Source organism: Galleria mellonella, unplaced genomic scaffold (genome assembly GCF_026898425.1).
Source record: "Galleria mellonella isolate WM207_F2 unplaced genomic scaffold, CSIRO_AGI_GalMel_v1 utg213, whole genome shotgun sequence".
Taxonomy (NCBI): domain Eukaryota; kingdom Metazoa; phylum Arthropoda; class Insecta; order Lepidoptera; family Pyralidae; genus Galleria; species Galleria mellonella.
In genome coordinates, this window is record NW_026442039.1 from 2,412,035 (window position 1) to 2,438,455 (window position 26,421).

The 26,421-nt window shown below is 33.2% G+C and overlaps 1 protein-coding gene across 5 annotated transcripts in view; it reads left to right on the forward strand.

Moving 5' to 3' along the window:
* Positions 1–25,039, forward strand: part of LOC113511740 (GATA-binding factor C) — a 118,497-nt gene extending 93,458 nt beyond the window's left edge. For 2 of the 5 annotated variants that reach the window (XM_026895449.3, XM_026895448.3), the window contains exons 6-8: positions 21,932–22,154; positions 22,558–22,697; positions 23,775–25,039. In XM_026895449.3, coding sequence (XP_026751250.1) covers positions 21,932–22,154; positions 22,558–22,697; positions 23,775–23,801 — 390 coding nt within the window. In that variant the 3' untranslated portion in view covers positions 23,802–25,039. The remainder of the gene's footprint in view (positions 1–21,931; positions 22,155–22,557; positions 22,698–23,774) is intronic. The other 3 variants (XM_026895451.3, XM_026895450.3, XM_026895452.3) reach the window with 3 other exon arrangements.
* Positions 25,040–26,421: the final 1,382 nt, after the last annotated feature.

The following is a 26,421-nucleotide window of genomic DNA, read 5'->3' on the forward strand; positions in this document are numbered from 1 at the left end:
CCACCATAAGCTCCCTTAATTGCCTTTTACAACACCCACAGTAAAGTAAGAGTTGGTTTATCCTATGCCGGGACCTACGCGACTGAAATAGCATGGTGAAAAAATATTACTTACTAAAGTGTAAGCGACTACGTATTAAAAGTTTAACTACCGAAGTGTATAGATACAAAATTTTTAGGTAGTGGTTTCTAAACAAATTCATTTAAATTAAAAGAAAAAAGTATTAATCTATATCGTTAATATATTATTTTAATGCGGTGTACGTAACGTGTGCCGTTTTTAAAGTATAGTGGGTTTGGTTTGTCAGTAATGTTTATAAATGATCCTATTTAAAATTTGTGATTTCTATCATTATAATGTGATGATGTATCACCCTTTTGATATTTTAAATGAACCATAGTATCATTTAATATTACGTCATTCAATGTTCATGGTGGGAAATGGTAACTGCTTTCTATTAGGTGGGCCGCCATTTTTAGAAGAATACTCATAAAAAAATAGGACTACCGTACTTTCTTACGCTCAATTGAGTAACGAAACCTTTGTAGAAGTAGTGTAGAACTTTATTAATAGTTAGCAGGACAAGTATCTTTGTATTACTGTTTGGATAATATGTTAAAAGTAGAGGTAACATAGGATGAGTAAGTTATTTTACTTTAGATAAAGGAGTATTTTCTCTGACACTTATAACTATTTTGTTTAATTACTGTTGCCTTAACTTTCCTTATTCTCGATACACTTAAAACATTCTCACGCTTCTCACGACCCTGTCGCAAAACAATAAACAAAAACCCTCGCGACATTTCAGCAAGCGACGTGTGTATACGAAAAGTACCAACATTATAAAGCGAGTACGCAACAATGACAAAAATTAACTGTCGAAACGAAAGCGACCCTTCGTTGAGGGCTCTTGATTTTTTTTCTGTTGAAATGTATACTTTATTGCCGCTCCAAGCATCCGAGCGACAATGTTGTTTGCTCTAATTATTCGGAAGGAGCGACAAAGGAGCAAATGGGAGTGCCCGCTACTTCAGAAGACTTGGCACAATGACGGGTGCACAATACAGGAATGGCAGTAGCATTGTCAAGGGCACTGTGCCCGCCTTCTCATACATATTTACACGAGGTGTATCGTTATACACTCACATCTGATCGTTTTGTGTTCTCACATTAAAAGTTATAGATATAGACTACTCCATCTTTGAATACATAAAATTATTTTAAACGTGTGTGTAGATTTTATGTTGCTGTCATAGTATCTTTATGGTATATTAGACGATTTTCAAAATATCCAATATTTTTATAGTATCAGACTTAAATGAATCGAATTTAGCAAATATTATGTAGTCGATATTGAACAGTTTTCATTCTTTGTAGCATATTTTTTTGAAAATGTTTTAAAATTAATTATTTATTGCAAATTTACGTACGAATTGATACACTCAATGAAAAATAAGGTAACAAAGTAAGTAAATAAATACAATATAATAAGTACGGTCGGAGTTGAGGCGGATACTCTGATCGATTTCACTCAAAAAACGCAATTCATACAACAAAGCACGAGCGCATTGTGATTTACCGACGTCACCCTCGGCACGCGACTGCCAACTCTTGATACTAGAATATATCAAATATGTAAATAAGTAACCGTCAGTTTTTTTACAGTAAATATATTGCTAATAGCTTTCACCTTTTTGTGTAAATATTTATTAAAGCTGTATATTACTAATTTTGTACTATATTATTATTTTATTATATTTTTAAAAATATAGATACTCTTTGAGAATTATTTACCACCAGAGGGAGACTTTGTACAAAGGTCGATTGATTGGGTACCTCTGTCCCATTCGTGTTTCTACCGTGAAGCAGTTGTGTTTGCATGGCTGTGTTTCGGTTTGAAGGGTGGGATATGGCGTGAATTTACTGGGTACAGAGAAATAACACCTGAGTCCTCAGGAATGGAAACGCATGGGATATAACATGGGCGAAACAGTATACTCTGTTATGTCGATGGTACTGCTCATGTCTATAGGCGACGGTTACCACTTTCCATCAGGTGGGCCGTCAGCTTGTTTGCAAATTCTAAATACGATAAGAAAAAAGTAATCTTTACACAAATTTTTGACACTGAAAATAGAGTAAACTTAATCAAATTATATACTCATTCATAATGCAACCATGCAGTGACATTAATAACCTAATGTCTTTCTTACTATATATTTGTTCTTATACAATTTAATATTTTATTTTTCGAATAAATACCGACTTTAATTGTGGCAAATAAGTTCTTTTGAATTAAAATCAAAACTACTGAACTTTTTGTGATAAAATTTCTATGGGACTAATCTAAAAGTATTTTCCTTCAGTTGAAACAGTTTATTAATGACAGAGTTATGAAGTAACAAACATAAAAAATACAACCAAATAAGTACTTACTTTTTTTTTAAGACGGTTGAAAAGGATATGAAATCTAGATACAGAGTTTCACATTTACTGTAAATAAATAAATTTCAAATATGCCGTCTAACCAAAATGCTTTTTTCTTTTAGATGTAACCTTTGAAACTAAGTTTTTTAAATCTACGATCAAAATGCGTCAGTTGCCGTATTCTAAACGAACAATCTTCAAGTGTGTTTACCCAAAATATCCCATAACCCTCGATTGTGTGGATACAAATGCCCATAACATTTCAAATTGGCCTCATAGAGACCGTACATTGAGAGCCGACAAGGATCTTGTTCTTTTAGTCGTATTAACTATATTGTTTTTATTAAAAACATTTTTATGTCGGTTTCTGATACAGTTTGCTTGTTCGATTTGATTGATATGGGAATGTATTCACTCAGCATTATACGTGTAATGAATTACAATACTGATTCGAGCTTGAGAGCTAAATTTAGTCTTGATTTATTATTATGGTGACATGATTTTATTGTTATTTAATCATCTGAATATAAATAAGTTAGTGTTTTGTTTCTATTAAGTTTGTTCACGTTGAGTTTTGAAAGAACACATGAAGTTATTTCATATGAAGTGTTGGTGAATTTTATTATCCATAACCACACGGTGTTTATTATACTATCTTATAATTTTATCATGGAAATCGGACTTAATATGTAAATTATACGCACTTGTGATAAACCACAACTCAGAGGTTAGGAAAAAATGTCGTATATTAAAAGTCCTTTATCGTTTGCTCTTGTTTAATATCATCGACTTTGTTTAATTGAAGATAAAAAAATATAAGTAGAACAAATACATTTTGGTTACACAAAAAAATTGTCATATACGTATTTATCTAAAACAAATTACTAACCCAATAAATATAGTCATGCCCGATTTCCAATATTTTTTCTGTATTTATTTGGACTAAAATTTTTGTCAAATTATTTCACTCGTTTTCAAGACATGTGTTTATCAACGAACATAATTTTTTTTTGTCTATTTCTAAGGGCAAGGAGTATAACAAAAAGGGTACCTATCGTTTGTACTTACCCTGCTGACATTGTTCTATCTACCTATAATTTATTATGCAACTGGGAATGCAGAAAAGCTGGCGATACACCTGATGGAGTCACAAGCAAAAATCTTTCTTCATTCTTGCATTTTTAAAGCTTAAAATACTGGGAAGTTATTATATAAACATTGGAATATTAAGTCCAAAGCTGAGGGTCATAGTCATTTAAATAATCTCTTGGGAGGTTATTTCTCATATACATGATTTGACAATTTTTAAACTGTTAACAAATCGTTTTGAAAGCGATCTAACTTTGTAGGCTTCGATTGAAAGGGGCCGAATATACTTAAATTATTTATTCGTCCACAATCGGTGGTTAATAGGATTACAGTACACGCGTGGGTTCGATTCCCGGGTCGTACCTGCCAACCGCAATAATAACAATGCGCTTCGTTCCGTCCGTCTGTCCGTGTAAGTTTTTATAAATTTGTTTATTTAATTTATCACGCTCGTTTATACGTTACTTCCTCTATGTTATACTCGATTAGCTTTTTGTGGTTTGTATTCAATTTTTTTTGGTCCGCCCTTTAAGCTCCCAATGAATTGGAAGTTTTTTGCGGTTCTCCAATTGTTTTCTATTTTATCTGACTTGCGGATTACAAGAGATCACTCATTTCATTTATACAATTTATATAAATTGTCTATCATTCGAATATTAACTTAGTTATATATCAATTATTAGAGACGCAGTAGTAATGCAAATTTACAAATAAATATTTCATATTTTGTTTGATTTTTATATAAATAGGTACATAGTTTAAAGACAAGAATAATATAAAAAACAAACACTTATTCCTGTTAAACGTTTATATTGTTCATCATCTGTTATCCCGTTATTCGTTCTTATATGTCCGATAATAAAACACTATACAAATTAAGTTCCAATAACACATCAGTCCTTTCGTACCTGGGCTCGGGCGTTAAGTGCCTCCCATACAAAAGTATTGGATTACCAGTTTGTATAGAACTCTGAGAGAGCCCATAATAACAGCTCAAATGATACATTTGGAATACAATGGGGCGATCAATTCAATTTTTGAATCGAGAACGCTCTTCTAGTTTTCTTTTTTTTTTATAACTTTTTATTTCATCTAAAGTGCTGTTTTGTTCAGCCAACATCCGAGGGAATTTGACAGTCACTGTTTTTTCTCCCGTTTTTCTTTTGCATTAGACTTTAATGTTACGTTATGGATACGTTACATTTTGTTACTTCTTTTTGTATATACTATTGTAAAAAAATATATAGTTAGATATAGATCTCATATTTAACAGTATACTTTGTTATACCCATGGTATACCATTGAGTAGTACCATGGAGTACCCGTAGCTCATGTCTATAGGTGACGATTACCACTTTCCATCAGATGGGCTGTTAGCTTGTTTACCATTCTAAGTTGCATAATTAAATATATCTAAGGGTGGCAAAGAAAATTTGTTATGCTTGTATGTAAGTAAAGATGTACCTAATACATTTCAATTGTTGATAATTGCTTAATTAGAAAAAAATGTGAAATATCATTAATTAAGTTTTTCTTCGTTTTTTATTTACTGTAACATGATAATCAGTACGCACGGTATCATATAAAAAAAATCTCGTTCATTCATAAAAACAATTCGACATAGTGAGTTGAGTCTGCGAGATAAATAAATACTTAGTTGCGTTTAATTTACTCATTACACTAGGTACATTACACATGCGTCGGTCGCGACTGGCTGCCGGCCAAACGGCCGAATGTTATAATGACATCAATTTGAATATTCAACATTGAACAGCTATCTCATTTACATAAGTTCGACCGTTGAATTTTGTGGCGTTGCAAATGGTGCGCGCTACAATAATTGCGGTGTTCGCGCCCGAAAATAGAAATGCAAAAGTAAAATATTCTCCGCTTTTGTTTAATAGAATTTTTAGTTTATTTCTATGCTATGTTTCATCAAAATGGAATATTTGTAATGATTGAAAGTTGCCATTCCGAATAGTTGTGGCAAAGTAAAAAAAATCTTATAGTAAATTCAGGTATATCATACCATATCAGCCATTAATTGTCCATTGATGAACATGGGCCTCCCCCATAATTGGGGGGTTTTGCCAGTAGTTGCCACGCTTGGCAGGCAGGTTGGCAAACGCAGTTAGGCCTTTTATGAGGGACTGTTGCCCATCTCTCGATCATAAGTTTCCTTATTCGCTTCTTACTACACCCACGGGAAAGGAATGGATGGCCTATTTTATGTCAGGACCTAACACGGCGAACTTCAGGTATAATATACTACTAATTATAGTAACTTTTTTTGTTAAAAATTATATAGTATATAATATATAAAGTCCATGTTTGTTGTCGTCTTAGTTATGAAAATGTATCATAAAAGTAGGTATATACATGACCAGTTTTTATTTAAATTAATTACAGAATCAGTGTCAGATATCAATGATCAATGAATTGTATAGATTTAATATAAACAGATTAACTTATTAATTTAATTGAACATGCAAAAATGTTGTAAGTACTTAGCTAGACAAGGACGTAACTATTTAAATATTCTACCTTGACAATTTCTTTCTCTTGTCATGTCAAACACAATTTTGTTGTCAAACTTGTATAAGTGCCCACATTATATATGTATATCTTAGAGTGCATATTTTGCAAATAACAACGTTTATAAATATTTATAATAATTATTATTACTTAAGAATGTCTTTTATATAGAGCTAGGAATTATAGCATATTTAATAAACATTTATAATTAAAGTAAATTACATTCTATTAACAAAAGCATCCAATTTTGCCAAAAAGTGATCGCGTAAATAAAATAAAGGGAATAAAAACGGGCGTCCGCGCAGTAGGCCGGAAAGATTTTATCTGTAGGCAATACAGAAAAAATGGCGCCCACCGGAAGTGTCCGAGCGGCGCGCGGCGCGTTACTATTTTTTTCTTTTTTTGTTTTAAATGGCTTTTTCCCGGCAGTGTACGGCCGGAAATGCGTTTGCGTAGAACTGCCCCACATTGCCAAATAGTGTTAAATACGATAAAGTTTATAGGCAATTTTGATTCTTGCTACAGATATTTTTAGAGTTACATTTCCTTTGTTTGTATTAAACTTAGTATCGTTTTGGTAGACCCGAAGACGTGGCAATCCTAGCGCTAAATAGCATGTTTTTATTCATGAGGCTTTAAGCTCCCATTTTGTTTAGTGAGCGGGTGTCTCAGCTGATTTAGTGTTTTCGTAATAAATCTTGTGAAAATGTGAGGATTATTCACCAAACTATATTACAATAGCAATTAAAACGTCTTTAAAACTATTTTATGTAACACTGAATAGCATATTTAATTGTGGGCTTATACCGTGGCACATAATTTTTACCTATGTTTAGTTAAATTAGGTATTTGCAGCATTTTAGTCGTGTTCTATTTTTTTGTGTTAGATTTTGTAATATACAAAACAACACTTTTGAAACAATTTTATAATATGAAAATACATGTCTGTTATATTATAATGTTAATATTGTCAAATTTAAGTAATTTACATTTTCACATGAGTACTTAATTGATTTTTCAGATAAATAGCTATATAAAAAGTTCTATAAATATATACATATATATACATACATATGTAACATTATATATATTAAAATTTATATAGCAGTGGTGCTGATTCTGAGGTGCCACTTTCCCAAAGCTATCTCTAAAATTAAAAATTCAATTTAATATCACAGCGAAGCCTTTATTGTAAGTACCAATATAAACTAATTATTTGATAGAATTAATTAAAAAATATTATAATTTTAGTTGAAGATGGCCCATAGAATAGTAATTTCTGCAAAATTTGCAAATTAAAATATTAGGTTAAAAGATAAATAAATGTAAAGAAATGGCACTTTAGAATCGGCTGTATTAATAACCATAATTACTATAGAGAATTTTGTTAATTTTATGACATTATCACTGGCTTGTACCTATATTCTACGATTTGTATACGTAAGTAGCTATGGAATTCACAGATTAAAATAATATACGGCCTAGTTATCTTTCATTTCAAAATGGTACTAAATTAAAGAAAATATGTTTGTGTTGTTTTAAAAAAATCCAAATAGCAGCTGTTCGTAGTCCGTAGGCCGATCGCCGGGACGATAGCGGGTGTCCTTCTACAAAACAATTATTGCGCTTTGGCCGGCCGCGCGATTGCGCAATCGCCATTGTCGCACCGCCAGCTTTTGTAGTGAGAAACTACGATTTGTATGTTGATAGCAATTTCTAGAATTTATCCTAATTATATTATATTGTAATACAGTAAATGTAGGCAAGGGGTAGCTTGCATTTTCTATATACAAGTTCTGAATTCGTTTTAATCCTTAAAAGACATACTCTATTTTAATATGCTCGGAGAAATGTGGACATCTCAACAACAACACTGGATTAATACCTCCAATTTCATTAAAAATTATATATATTTTCCATTATAGGTACATGTGCATTATTATAATATTGCGTGTGAGATTCTAACTGAAATAGTTAATATTTAGTTCATGAAACTATCAAATACAGACATAAATATCTGTATTTGATAGTTTCATGAATTATTTATTTTCTGTCTCTTTTTTTTGTAAGAAATTAATTTAATTGTAGCGAATATATTGTGAATATCGAACATTACAAGATAAAGGGAAAATAGAATGAATATAACAAATATTGTATATGTTGCCACAACTACAAAAACTGGATAATTTTTTTAACCGAAAATCTGTACTAGTACTCGATTATTTTGTATCCATAAAGTATAGGTATAAAGAGACAACTATACTTTACATAAGTAATTCAATACAGTTTAGGTTAGCAACCACACCGCTAATCTTGTAATTAAATGATGAGACACCGGAGCGAGATGATCGTAGATCTGGCGCTCCGCCACCCTATCAGCGCCATCTAGCGTGATCTACGAGCGAACAGAAATAATCACTATATTCCCGCATTATAATTTATATAAATATGTACAATTATTTTTATGAAAAATTTCTATGAAATCACTTTAATAGAAAATATTAGTACACGAAAAATAAGCTTAAGTAACGACTATTAAAAACGATATGGAGACAACGCGGGTAATTAACTGTCTGTATATCAGCCATATTAGTGTTGTGCGCTTGATTGCTTCCACGAGAAAGCTTTGGGCCGTTACCCCTGCGGTACATCTGTAAACATCTTCTCGATAAAGATCTGACGTTTGACACAAAGCGCGGTTGCGAGATACTATCTCGAAACTATCTGTGCCCCCTTACTCCCCGCTTCCTCTAGCCTTCGTCTAATTATTTATTTATGTCCGACTATCACATCATCGATGCGCTTCGGTGCAAAACTGCGGGAGCGGTTTACACGAATTCAAATTTAGCTCCCGACGGCGTTATCATCTAGGTGATCTCGGTGGCAGTTTGATCCCAAATTAACGCAATGTTTTTATTAGCAATTCCATTTTACGAGGGATTTATACACCGAATAGAGCGGACAATGCTTTTATGTTTAAATCCGCTACTGTCCAAAGTCTTAATACAAAGAAAAGGTTCTTCGCAACATTGTTACGTGTTTCAGATAACAAAAGCGGTAATCCCCCGAAACATTGTTTTGATTTTAAAAAGATTTTATTTACAATGCATAGATAGGTTTGTCCAAACACGTATACAATGCTCTATTCGTGAATCTGATAAACAAAGTATCCTAATGTCGTGTTACGAACAGCTGATGTTTAAATATAATTCATGAAATTCGTTTTACACCGTTGCTACAACGGTCAATAATTGGAAAAAAAAAACTTTATGACATCTCACTCGTACAAAGTGGCCGAGCCAAGGTGTAATTTGATTGAAAGCACCAAAAAAGTCTTATAATCATATAATAAGTGGTGGAATAATTACTGGGGTCTTAGGGGCAGGTGCTTTCCTGGTGCGCACGCGCCTGCCTTCGGCTTTTACGACTTCGGACCGACGAAAAAGACAAAATGATGATTTTAATAAATAAAAACTACTTATTACTTTTACTGAGTGAAAATACTTACTTCCTTTTATGTTATTTGAATTGGTTATTATTTTCGGTGTCTAGCTCAAGATTTGTTTGAAGATATTGAACAATTACTTAGCTAGATTTTTACAGTCTGTGCCTATTGTTTGAAATGGAAAGTATAGTTACGAGTACAAATTTAATAGAATTGAAGTAAATAAAATTGTCTACAATAGTACTATTTGGAAATTACATTGTGAACGGGATGAATATTCGAAAGTAGTAACTGGAATATACCTATCTTTAAATAATTATAATTAGTTTGACTGTTAAATTAAAAATTGAATTATATTTATATTAAATATATAAGTCAAAATAAATGCGAATAAAAATCTTAAGATATTGAAATATTAATTTTGATTGACAAAATAAAATTAGGGTAAAGAACATTATTAATGGTATTAATAGCAACGTATAGATCTGATAGCGGTGTGGTTACGCATAAAATGGACCAGCTCTTCTTTTCGCGTAGGTGTTGTAAGAGGCGACTAAGAGAGGGCGAAGGTAGCAGCGTCCCTCTTGAAATATCTTTAAAGCCTAACTGCGGTTGCCAATCGTATATCGACCGAAATATTCAATCAAATAATACATTTTTTTTTGTATTTGTAAGATTGTCGTATTTGTTTATATTTTTATTATTGTATTGAAGCAGATTAATGACACAAATTTATTGGAAGCGATGTAATGATTAATAAACCGTCTGTGCACATGCACCATCTGATTATAATTACTACACGCTCTGTTTTATATCGTTATTAATTTTATTGCACTCTTTACATCACTACTTATTTATAATGAATAATGCAACTGTCATAAAGGTAACCGCTACACGAGTAATTAAAAAAATATTATGTATTATTAAAATGGAGTCGTAGACTGATATTATGAGATGGATCCTAGCCAACATTAAAAAATTGGCTATTCGTTTTAACTCGTAACTTTCTTGTAATGTTTATGGCTCTGAATTTAAAACTTACTGAAGACATTTGTATGTTTGTCACTCAATTTCACACGAACACATATATAAAAGCGTTGAATACCCTTAAAAATTGAGTATACTCACACAGACACAAATGCGCACACGCGCACACAAAATGTTACGTTCGAAAAGAAGTGAGTATTTCGTATCATAATGAATAATATCTGTCTAACGTACATTTAAACTATACAAATACATTGTATACATGAATCTGAATAGTTTGTCCTGTATTTATATTTAAAACTCCTTTTTTTATTTGGAAAATATAAGTTTTATATATACGTAGATAGTTATAGAATTGTAGATAGGTATCTACTAGATAGGTAGATTATACTGCAATTTTTGCAATTATTGTAGGGATTTTTAGATTCTTTAAAAATACAACCCATACTACTTGTCTATAATGTAGCTTTCTGTATATGAAAGAACTTTCAAAATCAATTTTTCATAATTCCTTCCTGCGATGAAAGTCAGATTATTGCAGAAATAGTGTGGGACTTTGACTATCGATAATCGAGTAGCTGTTAAAGTCTGTGTCGACGTTGACAGCTACGAGGTCTTGTTGGCGAGCGCGTATGAATTAGTGTAGCGTGGTAGCCGTTTAAGATTTAGTACGCAGGCGCTTCCACTCTAATTGGACCGGGTTCGATACCCAGAGGCGCGAAAGCAACATTTTAAATTTATTGCTTCCATAATTGTTTTTGAGATGTGAATTCTGTGATGTCCTGTCACATATACCATCTTCATTACAAATATTTAATGTAGCATCGCCTATAGATAGGTCCCATTTCATGAAAACCTGAACCAAAATATTTTTTTTTTAATTTTACTTTGGAATATTTTTTTTGTTGTTTTTTTTTCTTCTAATCTTCTAGAGCCCTTACTAAATCAATAATTCATTTAGTAAAAGTACTAGGAGATTATAAATTGTAATAATTCATAAAGGGGAAGATTTGGTAGTACCAAAATTATTAAATTATATGACACTTAGTACTTCTTATTTAGATACACAGGATTATATGGATTATTAATGAACATTAATTCTATTTTGTTATCTAGTAAATCGTCGAATATTTTTTTATAAACAAAAAAACCAATCGATTAACGGTTAATTAAACAAGTATCGAGATTTAAATCGATAATGTCAAATAGATGCCATATAAGTAATTGCATTTCGCTGATTGTCTGATGAGACGATAATTGAGCAATGACACCTTAATTGAGTTCTGTTTAATTATACCGAGGATGTTTTTTTTAACCTCTTTGTACGGAGATTGTGAAAATATGCCGCTTTGTGTGATTAGTGAAGTTCTTGCTATAAATTGAGTGTGTCGATAAATTTGGCGGGTGTATAAATCGTCGTTTCAATTATGCCCCGAGTAGCAGCTGTCGGCGCTCGGCCGACTACTGCTCGGGTATTTATTTTAATCACGCGCACACATCATACGACAACGACGGTGTTTTATCGACATCTCGTTATGCACATCCTTAATCATTTAGCAAATGAAAAAATGTTGAAACTAGTTTAGTCTTTTTCAGATAAATATGAACATTCGAAAAGGTTGTTCGGTAATTTTAAAGTTGCATAAAGGTTGAGAAGGTTGATGTTAGATATCTACTATTGATCGCGTCGGCTTAAAGCATTAGTAATTATTAATAGCAATATCAGTCGACAGTTAATACTGATAAAATCTTTCTCTTAGTTATAATTACATCTATTCTCATTGTAAAACTAAAGCCAATAGCTGTAAAACAAATTCACTAAGTAGCTTTATACCACTTTACATATCACTATATACAGTAACGCTTTACGTAGTATTTTTTATTTATTTATTATCGATTTACTGATATTTGACTAAAGTGGTTGTGAGATAAGCTTTGTATATCATCAAACGCTGGTTATTCCTTGAAATGGTTGTAATGAATGATAATGGAATGGTAATCCCGTCTGCGCTAACGGTATACGCTGGCGAGGCACCAGTGAGAGATGATAGGTGAGAATTAAAAGCAGATTAGTTAGCCCATCGTGATAAATACATCTGGAATTTAGCACGATGGTTTCCAGGGGGAACTACGTGGAGGTCGACCCGACAGGGTAAATTGCTAGCAATGGGACTGGTAATTCGCATTACTTACAATCCCTTCTCGCCTCCTCGATCAGTTTAAACTACATCATGATATGGGCAGCGGGTATTTTCCACATCATGAGATACAGCGATTTCTCGAAATGGTCGGCCACATCATGAAGTGATCTTGTCTAAGATCTGGCCACAACATATCATCATATTAGCCATTAACTGTTCACTGTTGAACATAAGTTGTTCCCATAAGGGGAATTTTGCCAATAGTTTCTACGTTTGGCAGGCGGGTTGGCAACCTCAGTGGGGATTTTAGTGATGTTTTTGAGAAGGATGCTGCTGCACGCTCATTATATCAGTCTTTAATTGTCCACTGCTAAACTAATAAGCATAACATTCTCTTGGGGGGGGTTTACCAGTAGTTGCCTCGCTTGGCAGGCGGATTGGCCTTAATAATGGATATACAAATATAAATTGGAATACTCAAAATTAATAAGTCTAAGCTGCATGCATAAAACGTTATAGTCGTAGTGTTTGGCGCCGGCCGTCGGTACACCGTGGCGCTTATAAACTGCGCGGAACTAATTCACTAACATCACCAAAAGACCCGCCCTGTCATTACACCCGTCAACGAAAACACATTTTTTTGACTAATGTCACCAACATTGTGACTCATCTTTTAGGGATGACTAATAAAATAGTCCATCAAGAAATAACTCTCCATCAAATTCTATTTTTATAGGGACCCCATAGAAATATTAGTGGAATGTCAACCCCTTAGATAATAGTTGAATGGTTTTCATTAACCCGATAAATGGTAAATTAACAGAGTATATTTTTAAAGCACACATGTTTTATTTAAAAATGGGTTACCTACAGGAATAGATGACTCTTGTTACTGTATTTTCGATTAAATAGATAAATTATATACTAAATTCTTAATTATAATATATTTAATTATGTATTTATACTCTATTATTAATGTCAATGTATTACGATTATTGTAAACCAATAAAAAATAACTCCATCATGCTCGCGACATTGTTTCCTATCTTAAGACTGTTTTAAATGTGCGATTAACACATTAAAGAACCAAATTAAAAATTTCAAATGTCGAATGTCACGTGACACAATTCCCGCCGATTCCGGGTAAGATGGCTCGCGTGTGGCCGCCACCGGTGTTGCCCGTTGCGCCCAATTGCCCGACAGATCGTTTATTTGCCCTCCACGCCACATCTACCTCGTCCATGGAGCCATTTCGCTTTTTAATTGCAAACTTTCGACACTGGATTGATTTGCTCAGCAGTTTCACTCGTAAATATTACGTGTAAAATTAAAATGTAACGGGATTGCACTCATAAAATAAATATATGTGTTATGAAAAGGACTTGAAAGTAAATTAACTGATCGAAAAAATTAATGCTACGATTCCTCTTACAAATGAGCTTGTATGTGAAAATCATTACGTATTTATTTATATATATGCACATATTATTGGTGAGCTTTACAGATTTACCAATGCACTCACAAAAAACTAAAAATGTATTTGTTAATTATTATGTGTTAATTAAGGTATTAATATATTTAGACTAGACTTTACCGTGTGGTATCGGCATAGAACGGGCTACTCCTTCTTTTCCCGTGAGTGTCGTAAGAGGCGACTAAGGGAACTTAATGGTGGAGGGATAAGCAGCAGCTTCCCTCTTAAAACATCACCAAAAGCCAAACTGCAGTTGCTAATCCGCTTGCTAAGCATGGTAAATACTTGTAAAATCCTCTCAATATTAAACTGCCATAAGGAATGGTCCTGTATCTTGTGGTAATTTATGAAGAAGGCCTATGTTCAGTAATGGACAGAAAATGGATGATGATGATGATGATATTTAAAAATAATATGTATTAATGCAAATTAGAACACAAGTTTATAATAAATATATGAATAGGTAAAAGGTACTTATCGGAAAAAAGAATACTTCAAATATAAGTTGTAAATACATAGTACTATGGTATTTTTTTTAATGGATGATAATAGAATGGTTACCTTGCTTGCGCTATCAGTATATACTAGCGGGGTACCAGTGAGGGATGTAGATGATGATGAAGCAAGTCAGATGGCCCATCGTGTCGAATTCAACAATAAATCAATCACGATAGTTTCCAGGCGGAACTGCGTGGAGGTCGACCTAATATGGTATTTTTTTTTTATATTTGGATACGCTAGCGGAGCATCAGTGAAGGGTGATAGATGAGAATGAAAACAGGTCAGTTAGCCCATCATGATGAATTCATCAGGAATTAACCATGATAGTTTCCAGGGAGAACCGCGAGGAGGTCGACCTGGTTGGGTATATTGCTAGCAATGGGATTCTCAGTCTCCATTACTAACAATCCCTTTCCTCCCAATATGGTATATTGTTAGTAGTTGGTTAACTAATCTCCATCACTAACAATTTCTTCTCCCCCCAGTACTATGGTATTTCACTTCTACCATTTTGGTTATCATTTTGCATACTATTTTACTTCGTAAGTTGTTTTTTATTAAATTCTCACAAATCAACGGGAAAAGAGTTCGCTTAGAATCGTACTAGTTTCTTATACCACCTATAATGAGCTGAAATATAAAACCCAGTGTCGCGGAAAAAAGAAATAAAGGTTTATAGCTGCACGCAACGAGAGGTGTCGCTTACGAAGTGAAAATAGTAGCGCGGCCGATAAAAACGTGGCAACTTCGATTACATTTAGACTACTTAGTATAATGGGGTTAGGGTATCTACTAACGCTAAATAGTACTGCATAATTCATATATTGCGGTAAATTAAAATTTATAAGTATATTATCAAATAACTGCAGGAGGATTTTTCTTAAGTTTGCATATGGGGAAAAATAGCTGGAGTACCTAATTACTTAATTTTTTAATTGATAGTGATGGATTGGTATTTCTGTTTGTATTATCACTATACAATGGTAGAGTAACAGTGAAGGATTATAGGAAAATTGCTGATATGCTAGATTTTTTTTTTTATACAACAAAGAAGGGCAAACAAGCTGACGGCCCACCTGATGGAAAGTGGTAACCGTCGCCTATAGACATGAGCAGTACCATGTACATAACAGAGTATACTGTTTTGCCCATGATACCTCCCATACGTTGCCATTCCTGAGGACTCAGGTGTTATTCCTCTGTACCCAGTAAATTCACGCCATATCCCACCCTTCAAACCGAAATACAGCCATGCAAACAGCTGCTTCACGGTTGAAACACGAATGGGACAGAGGTACTCACGCAATCAACTTTTGTACAAAGTCTTCCTCTGGTAAAACAATTATCAAGGATTAACCACGATCGTTCCTAGAGGGAAACACATGTAGGTTGATTTTACGGCAATGGAGACAGCTCCAGGATGGGATACTAACAGTAGTACCCTAATAATCTCTTTCTTTCTTCTCTTCTGTTCTTTCCCGTGTATGAATAATGAAAAAAAAAATTGGTTTTTAGCGGAACAAAGTACAAATATTTTGAAAATATTTTATAGTCGATAATTATAACAGTTATATATGTAGATATATACATATATTATATATATTGTATATGTATGTATATATACTAACAAATATAATTAATTACACACAGACATTTATTGACTATATTGGGATCCAACGTGACAGGAATTTATAGCAGTCACCCGCATTAATTTGGTTTGTTACATGTTGTTCATCACTTAAGAGTTAGTTGGAAATTTAAGTTGACACAATGTTTATAATTTTTACAGTAGCAGGATTAAAATAATGTGATTTCTAAGAAATCGTTACTAAAAGCAATATTATTAGCTAATCGACAGCTGTCGGTTAAATATTGACACGTAGTGACAAACGCAGCAAAACATTATAGTCACATAGTGTACATAATAACACGATCGGTTTCAATAGTCATTTAATTACTTTTTGTACTACAACAATCACTGTTTTTCTTCATAATTGGCGCTAATTCTTCTATATTATCGTTTAAAAATTAACTTGTCTTATACGATGCTTATCATTTGGATGGCTGTGAATCTTTTTTTTTGCTATATACCCACCTACTATTTTATAAATTTCAATTTGGAGTAATTAATTAGTATTTTACAATTACAAACTTTTCATTTATGTACAATTGTTAATTGTTATAGATTTTCCTATGATTTTCATAACACACTTTCATGGAAAACGTCTCTATGGGGCCGTATGCAACGTTTTCCATGGTATTGTGGAGTGGGCCTGTTATTTTCTCATTTGAGTGGTTTTATGGCTACATTAGTATTGTGAGCCAGATGCTGGTTGATAACATAATTATTTGTGCACTCTCCGTACTAGAAACCTAACATAATTATTCACACGCACAACGCAACTAGACGAATCGCTTGTGCACTTACATATAGGAACACAGGCAAGTTTACAACTCTTTTATTAAATATCTTAGTCTGTATTAAAGAAAAATCAGAGAGATAGAAAGAGAGAGAGAGAGAGAGAGAGAGAGAAAGATATAAATTAGAGAGAGAATATTAAAAGCGTTGTTAATATTAAGTACCTTAATATTATCAATATTTCAGTAAAAACAGCATTGGTACGGAAATTAAAATACACTTTGACGTCAGTCAGTCAATTGCTAGTAATTGTGACACGGTGCATTACTACCTCTACTACTACCGACTTAAAAATTAAATTTATGAGACCTTACTTATAATTTTAAAACATATATCAAATTGTTACATATCTAAAAAGTGGTCAAGGGCGTATTTGGCTATCTACGTTTATTTAATTGCTTTCCCATCTCTGAAATTTCCACGTACGAAGTAGAGAGCGAAAAGCTAGTTGGAAATAAAGTAATAATTTAAAACAAAAGACGTACTGTTATGATATAGATGTTATAGAAGTATACTCACTGATATGTGTATTGCTGCGACTTTGTTCCAAGTGTCCGTGGAATTAAAGTTACGGGTTTTACAAGCGACGGCAATAACGTTAGTTTATGTAGCGTGGGCACACTGCTCGTTGTTTCACGTGCGGGTACCTCGCGTCACGTACCTAGTTGGGGACTAGAGGTACAGTCGTCAGCATATACATGGATTCACTGTTGTCATTTTCGGTACCTAATAATTAAACTGTGCCAAAAGTATTTATTTATACTTTATTGCACACAAATATTACATTGCTATATTCTATTTAATAACTAAAGGTGTACAACAGGCGAGCTTAAGTGTAAATTAGTTAATTTTTAGATTTAAACAGTTGAAAAAGTATTTATAATTGGTTGAGCAACTAATTAGCTAACTGATCCGTATGTCAACGCATAGTTGAAATCGCTAATTCTAAAATCTTGAAATTCTGTATATAGGTTCATATAGCGTAGATGATAATAATAAGAAATAATAACAAAGATTTTGAAAAATTTTATCCTTAAAAGGGCTAGAACTTTCAAAACCTTTGCGAACGATGTCGCGGACAAGTATTTTATAATGTACGAAATTATAAAATTAAAAAAAAAAGTTAAGAATTCAGGAGAAGAAAAGATATAAAGAAAGATTATAAATGTGTGGGTCACAGAAATATAAAATAGTTGATTTTTTTAAATGAAATGAGTGCTATATGCACTCATTTCATTTAAAAAAAAAAACAATATATCTTAATGAAACAAAACTGCTATACTGTTCAAATGCCTTGTTTGAATTAAGAACCCCAAATTACCTCATTTAAATACTCCTGTATTATAGATATGGCAGTATACTTTGTGATGCTATAGCTCTGTTCAGTTCTATAAGTTATAGCCACTACTTTCCATCAGATGGGCCGTCAGCTTGTTTGTCATTCCAAGTTTCATAAAAAAGGAATGAAAAAAGTTTCTTTTACAACTTTGCAGAGCACTATTTTCCCATCAAAGTAGACAAAAACTTTATTGCTGTCCTGTATAATTAGTATCTATTAATGAAACGACCATTAACAAGTTAATATTGTTGTAAACATGTTTATGTTAGCAAGAGTACCTACATAGAACATTGGGTCGGAATGTTGCATGCGAAGCCCGCATATGGAGTCCGGATTCATTGCTGGAAGGCCGCTGTAATTCTGTTGCTAATTATGACTGTTCGTTGTAGTGCAACTATACAACTTTCAGTCATATAGTTGAACGAAATTAGGATTGGTTGCAACAAAGCTTCGCATCGAAATTTCCCTTGCTTCATTTTTATTTTTTTATTATTATCTATGCTAATATTTTAGAGAGACAAAACTCGTTTGTTTGTATGCGAAGTGAACTGAATGGACGAATTCCAAAAAATACTTTCACCATTAAAAAGTTGTACAAAGCCAGAGATCAGATTGACATTATCATAATAGATATTTGTCTCTTTTATTGTAACTGTAAATCTTTGATATAAATGTTAACATTAACAATACAAAGTCATTAAGTGTAAAATAATAAATACATTTTTAATAATAGATAATTTCGAAAATATTTTAACATCGATTGTTAATGTTGATTTGCTAATTTTAATTAACTGTACATTATTGTACATATATTACGGTTAAATATATACAAAACAGAGTGAGAACAGCGGACGGATTAATTAACCTGACATAGTGGTCAGATAAGCAATTCTGCACTAACATGACGGTCACTTTATGTCGATGGCTTTATATATGTATATACAATGTATAATATAATATATACAAAACGATCCATACATATACAAAACCTACCTAATATGCTCGCATCTACATGCTCCTAACAAGGAACTGTCTTGTATGTGAACTGAATGCAAAGTAACATTATTCTTATATGTATAAAATAAACAATTTCACAAAATGAAAAAAGTACTCTATATCATAAGCTATCTTAAAATCATTTTATATAATTTAAACATATTTTAACGACGCTTTTGAAGAAAATCTAATGGATTAAGAAAAAAATGTAAATATCCCTATATTTATGTATTTATGTATAGATAATTTTGCATTATTGATGTGTACGTGAGAGCAATTCCAAATTAGTTTATCAGTGATTATAATGAATGATGATAATCTTGTTTGAATATTAAACAGTTCTATATTTGCATATGCACCACAATTTCATATAGATACATATAGTTATACTTAATCATCTATTGGATAGTATCTTCGATCACTTATTTTAACTAAATTTGTAGTATATATATATATATATATATATATATATATATATATATATATATATAAAATAAATTCCTAAATGCAATTATTTACATACATATAAATATTTGCGTCACACCTGTCTCTGAATAGAATAAAAAAAAAACAATAACTGGACAAAAGCAATAGAACCCCAAATCACATAAGCTCGACGGATACAAGTAAGTTTTAATATTTTACCTTTTTTTTACACATCACCTATTTAATACGTGAATATTTGTTTGCAAGTTATATGGAAGTTAATGGACAAACTGCTTGGGCACACAACCTACGGATATTACTCATTTTGTAGAAAACTAAATATGAGATTACCCAAAATCTATACTTATTGGTATCGACTAGTAAACATGATTTTTGAGAAAGCAAACAATGTAAGATTTTGCTTATATAGTTTTTCGAATTTCACATGAAACATTCAGATCATGTGAATTTCAGATGTGACAATTTTCTCAATTATAATTAGGTACAGTTACTGATCTTCTTACTTAATTTATAGCGCATGAGAAATTCTGAACCACGTTTCAAAATGTTTAATAATTCAGTCAGGCAACCTACTCTCTAACATGCATACATATTTCTTTAAATCTCTTTGTCTTTGACTTTTTGTATATTGTTCAAATTGTGTCCTTTTCTGTACGCCATGGATTCGCATTGACCCATTTTCTGATATGGCTAAATCTGCCGCATGTGCACTAATGTTAATGCATTTTATATTGGTTAAATTGGTAGGGCGACGGCGCGGTATGCGGTATGCGGTGTGTGTGGGCGATTCGCGGTACCGTATTAGAGAACGACGAATTGGCACGCACTAAGAACATGTACTTTAATAGTATAGTTGGAGAAAATTGGATTGCACTTTGTACTTGTTGTGTCCTACCACATCTACCTTGTTCTCAATTATTTGAACTTACGTGGAAGTTTTTGTATGATTGACACTAGTACGAAAACATGGGGACCTACCAAATATCTCTAGACACTTATAGTGCAAGATTTGCTGTTTCTGATTGGATCGTCGTTATGTAATATATTTAAGGTTATTTATTATTACACTATTTATGAATTTTGGTTCCTCAATTTGAATTTCAAATCTCCAAAAACAAATAAGAATTAGGTCATGCGTTTCGCCGCTGGTGTTGCGGCGAGGGCGTAACGCAATCGTGCATATAGGGCCCATATGCCACCGCCAACTTCCTTGGAAGGCGATGAATAACTCATTGTCCGTTCGTCCGTCCGTCATGACGCATGTTTCTTGGTAAGACCACGATACGAGCCAGTAACTAACCGAGATGTTTGACCCGAGAATTTAACGAAAGCTCGAAAAGTAATTATAACAAACGCTCTCGGAGGACATTCGTTAACCGACTACTATTGAAGAGTTTTTCATACCCACTTGATATTCAGAGCTCGTTGCAGTCTAGCGGATATGATATGGGCCTTTACGGGAAAGGTCGCTTCTATAACGATGTAATGTACGGTGAGGTTCCATCAACATGAGGACCTTAACCTCACGTCCGTCACCTTCGATTCCCACCAAACGTCGCAAACAAGATTGCAAAGTGCATCGCTGCACTAATTAGGATGCACCGCGAGTCACCCACATGTCGGCGTCGGACACCAAACAACTAAATATTCGCACACGACTATTGTGGCCAGTTTATGGTTTCGGCTCGCCTTTATTGTCCCTAGTTAGCATTCTAAATTGGTGCCGCTGACGTTTTTTTTTCATGCAGCTAAATGTCATGTCAGAGCAATAAAATGGAACATGACTGGCGGAAAAAGTGGTATGATTCAACACGGGACAATTACAATTATTAAGCCTGTATGGAATACTATGTTTGTATTACTACGAGCATGTTTCGGTGAAATTTAGGTCTTAAATTTTAAGGAAAAAGTGAACGTACAAATATGGCAACATAACGGATTCTAAACACATATACAGGGTCTAAATAATAATAAATTTTATCATATTTATTTTAGTCGTGATGTGTCCGTATACAAATTTCACTTTTTGGCGAAGATAAAAGAAACCCAACTTTAAAAAAAAAACATTTGAGGGAAATACAAACATAAAATACAATATATGAAAATAATATAAGATTTCTTTTGTCGGCAGGTAAATCGGCCATTAACGATGAAGAAAGAAGGTATCCAAACGAGGAACCGGAAACTAAGCAGTAAAAGTAAGAAGAAGAAGGGAGGGATGGGCATGGGGGGTGGAGGAGCATGCGCGTTGGCACTCGGCGGAGTTATGGGAGATATGATCAAACCATTGGGTGACGCCACCAAAGGATTCGGTGGTTCTGCCTTCCCTTCGGCCATGGATTTCGGTAAGTTTAGTAAGTTAATCGTTTCATTATTTACAAATCTTTTATAATTTTTTTAAATTTGCTATCAGCTGGCATTTCTTTCATAGAATGCGCTCATTTAGTATTTTCCCTGATGGGCTCGTCCCCTATCACGTTAGGTTCTGACATGCTCGGCGGAATCTGGGCACGTCGAGTGTTATGTTCACCGCAACGGTAACAGTCGATAAATGCCTTCAATTACAGCATTACTGTTTATTTTTATTATTGATTAGCTTTGGCCTGCAACTTCTTATGCATGGATTTTGCTTTAAGTAACTTCTAGATGGCATATAAACATAATATATACACCATATTTTACAATTTTAGTTACAATTTTATTTTATTAGTAAGAATGATATTGATTTTTTATTGAATTAATGATTTCTCCCTACAGGTCAACACCAAGTGGGTCTGGTGCACCCGGCGGCGGCGCACATGTCCCACTGGTATGGAGCGCCGCACCAGGGCTTCGCGCCGCCTCCTACATCACACAACCCCTACCATCACCACCACCTCGCACAACTTAATTCTATGGTGAATATTTTTGACTTTCATCTTGCTACTTGATATCGGCGATTCTAATATCCAGCACGAATAGGTAGTTATGTAGAACAATTTATTCAAAGAAGAGCTGAGATGAGTTTTTTTAATAATATTATTGAATTTCGGATTGTTATAGAGAGGGTACCTCTGTCTCATTCGTGTTTCAACCGTGAAGCAGTTGTGTTTCAGTTTGAAGGGTGGGATATGGCGTAAATTTACAGGGTACAGAGGAATAACACCTAAGTCCTCAGGAATGGCAACGCAATGGGGGGTATCATAGGAGAAACAGTATACTTGGTTATGTCCATGGCACTGCTCATGTTTATAGGCAACGGTTACCACTTTCCATCAGATGGGCCGTCAGCTTGTTTGCCATTCTAAGTTGAATAAAAAAATATGGTACAGTTTTTAAATTAAATAGATAAAATTACTTACACAGTCTAGGTATGGATAATATAGATACCGATCTGATATCTATATATTAGGTTCCTTTAGTCTAGACATTGACGGCGAAATAAAAGATTATCACTCATTTCAATATCGCCCAATTTTCGAATATGTCTGTTATCCAATATTATTTTTTGGACAACAGATTTTCAGTCATTACGTATGAATATTATGTTGAACTTATATGTTATAGCATTATAGATTATTTCTATTATTTATTTTTAATATCATTAAATAGTATTAAATTAAAATATTTAGGTACGTAATATGTAATTATATATTATACCGTGTTTAAAATATACAATTTTTTATTGATATTATAATTGTGAGTTGGTAAAGGTTCTCGCATTCTTTAATAGCTGGATGTATTTGCATTTAATTTCGTATACAGGTAGATCATACCTGCCCCAAAATTAATATAAAATTTTTAACTATTACATTCGGGATAAATCTGCGGGAAATTTATAATAATTAACAAGCTTGCGTTTTTGTTGAGTTTAAAATTTTGGAATCATTTAAAATCTATGATTGTATTGGAAGTAATGTGCATAGATATTCGAATACTGTATGAGCATTGATCTAAAATGTCATCAGTTTTATAAATGTATTTTTTCTTTTCAGACTGGCTGGAGGAGTGAATACACGTGATAAGTCTACCAAATTCAATCACTCCAATTGGATTTAACTAGATAAGTCGCTCCATACACACACACGTTCCGATGAACGAATGTATTGACCTTTGAAGCGAGTATCAGTGACCACTGATACTTGGACACTGTGATTTCACATGACAAATGACTAGTTGAGTTATATAAAATATATCAACATTGACAACACACAATCTATAAGACTGTAACAGAATTGATGTTTGTATGTTTTTATCTGCAAACACTTCGAATTCCAAATTCGAAGATATTGTACCAGTCTGATGCAATGAAGACTTTGTTATCCGTGATCGGTCCCTTACAAGTATTGTGTTTTACATGAAATAACTAGCGAAATTGTACAGTATTATAATATAATTAAGGTCGAAGTCGGCTTATACGATAAATAAGTATACCTAGTTCAAAAGATAATTTGTGTATTTTGTACATATCTTATTAAGTTATATTCCGTTCCTGTATATTATTTGAGTTTTTTTTTTAATATTTAATTTTGAACTGTTCGGTTCGCTATAGGAATTGTGATGTGTTCAGAGAATTATTTCCAGAGATATTTTTTTTTCTTTATGTACATTTTATTTGTGTAGTTGATATTGAATGAAATGCAATAGTAATTTATGTAATAGTTATAAATTCATGCGATTTGTATATAATAGCTATCTTATATAGTGACATTACGCAGAACTGATTTGTTGAGGATATCGAGTTATGAAGGTACCCAAAATTTCGTTGTAATAAATTGGTAAAACTGGTCACTGAATTGGATTATTTCGTCAGTATTAATAACTGAAACATAGTTTTTGTTTTTTTTTATATATATAAAAATAAAATCATGGATAATTTGTATTACTGTACTGTTGTAAAATTAAGATTGTTGAGTGGCCATAAATTGCGAGATTTTGTCGGTTCATAAAGTGACTGTTTGAAATCATACTACTTAAATAGATTTGTGTAAATCTAATCTAACCTAATGAAACAGCTCACTATATCTTCAAACAATATCTCGGGACCCCGAAATGTAAATATGAAATGTAAATGAAATTTGTAGACACTTATGGAAAATCATTATAAGACTATCGAAATAAAATGTAAATTAGTGATCACTACAGAACGCCTATAACGATATCCCGTACCTAAAGTTTTTAGTTTTTAAAACAAAACATTTGTGAAGTTGTGTATTTTAAATGAAATTGTGAATAAATTATCAATATTGATATTAAAAACAAATTATTTTCATTTCAATAATATTCCCCACACTAATATAATATGATCTCATAAAATGTTTTTTTCATTTGATATACATTTTTATGTAGATAAAAATAAGGTTTAATAATACACTTACAATACATACAGTATTATTGGTACCTAATTGACAAACTATCTATATGGTATTTCATTAAATTTTGTATCTTTATGCAATTAAGTACATAAGCACGTAAGTAATCTACCTAGATACAAATTTTACTATATTTTCATAAAACTGGTACCAATCGAATAAGGTTTGAATTCGCACGACAACTTTCTTTGAATTAGAAAAACCAATTGACCATCCAATTACCTCGTCTTATAGAGCGTCCACCATAAGTCACCGGATCAATTCCGCGCGTCCTACAGAAAAAGTCGTCCAAAAGTCGCGTTTATCTCGCGGCAAATTGAAAATGCAGCCGCCCGTGAGATTGTGACGCAACGGGGCCGCTGCCTGCGACATATGGAGCTATTCAATTTTAATCGCATTTCAGAAGAATGGACATTGGATAAAAGTACGTATAAAATGGTCCCCATCCCGCGTCGATAGGCCCCGCTTAATAAGCTGGTTTTATTTGCGGTTACATCCCGCTCGGATTTGAGGGTGACATTGTCGGTACACAATTATTGTATGCGACTGATCTTTTTAAGATCCACGCAGATTCCTGTACACTTTTACGGTTCGGTGGACTGCGAGATCGTTTCTTCAGTGCTTTTGTAATCTTTATAAATCCACTTTGTGGTTTTACCTAGCTTAAAATAACATTATATTTTTGCTATACGAAAGATTTAAGGTATAAACCGCACAAAGAGGCACAGCGCGGTATTTCCAGCAAGCGATTTTTGAGACAGCGGGGCATAAGTCACGGGGCGGCCGGCGGTGATATATTTGCTGCTAGCGCGGGAAAAAATGTCGCGCGACAAAAAACGCGCCATCACTCTACGCGATTTATTGCAGCTGGCAACACAGGAATATTCGCTTACACTTGCCGACGGGTCTTACTGTTACGGGGAATGCGTGTTCCGTACCCCCCGATGTGATGGAACTTCGCACCTCGCTAAATTACGACTATGCACGGTATTTCGCAATGTTGGAGTAAGATTTTTGCATATATAACTACTTACCTTCTCACCCTGTTTGTACGGCACGTACTAAAGTTTTGCACTATATCTTCTAGATTGCTAGATTTTATCTACATTTAACCAAACTGAGTCTAGAATACGTAAAGCATATTAATTTAATGAAATCCTTTGGTGGATAATATGCCGTTACAATTTTTCAGATAGGCCTATCCGTTGCCCTAAGATATTATTATTAATTATTACAGTTGAAGTAATTGAGACATTGTGCTATAAGTGCA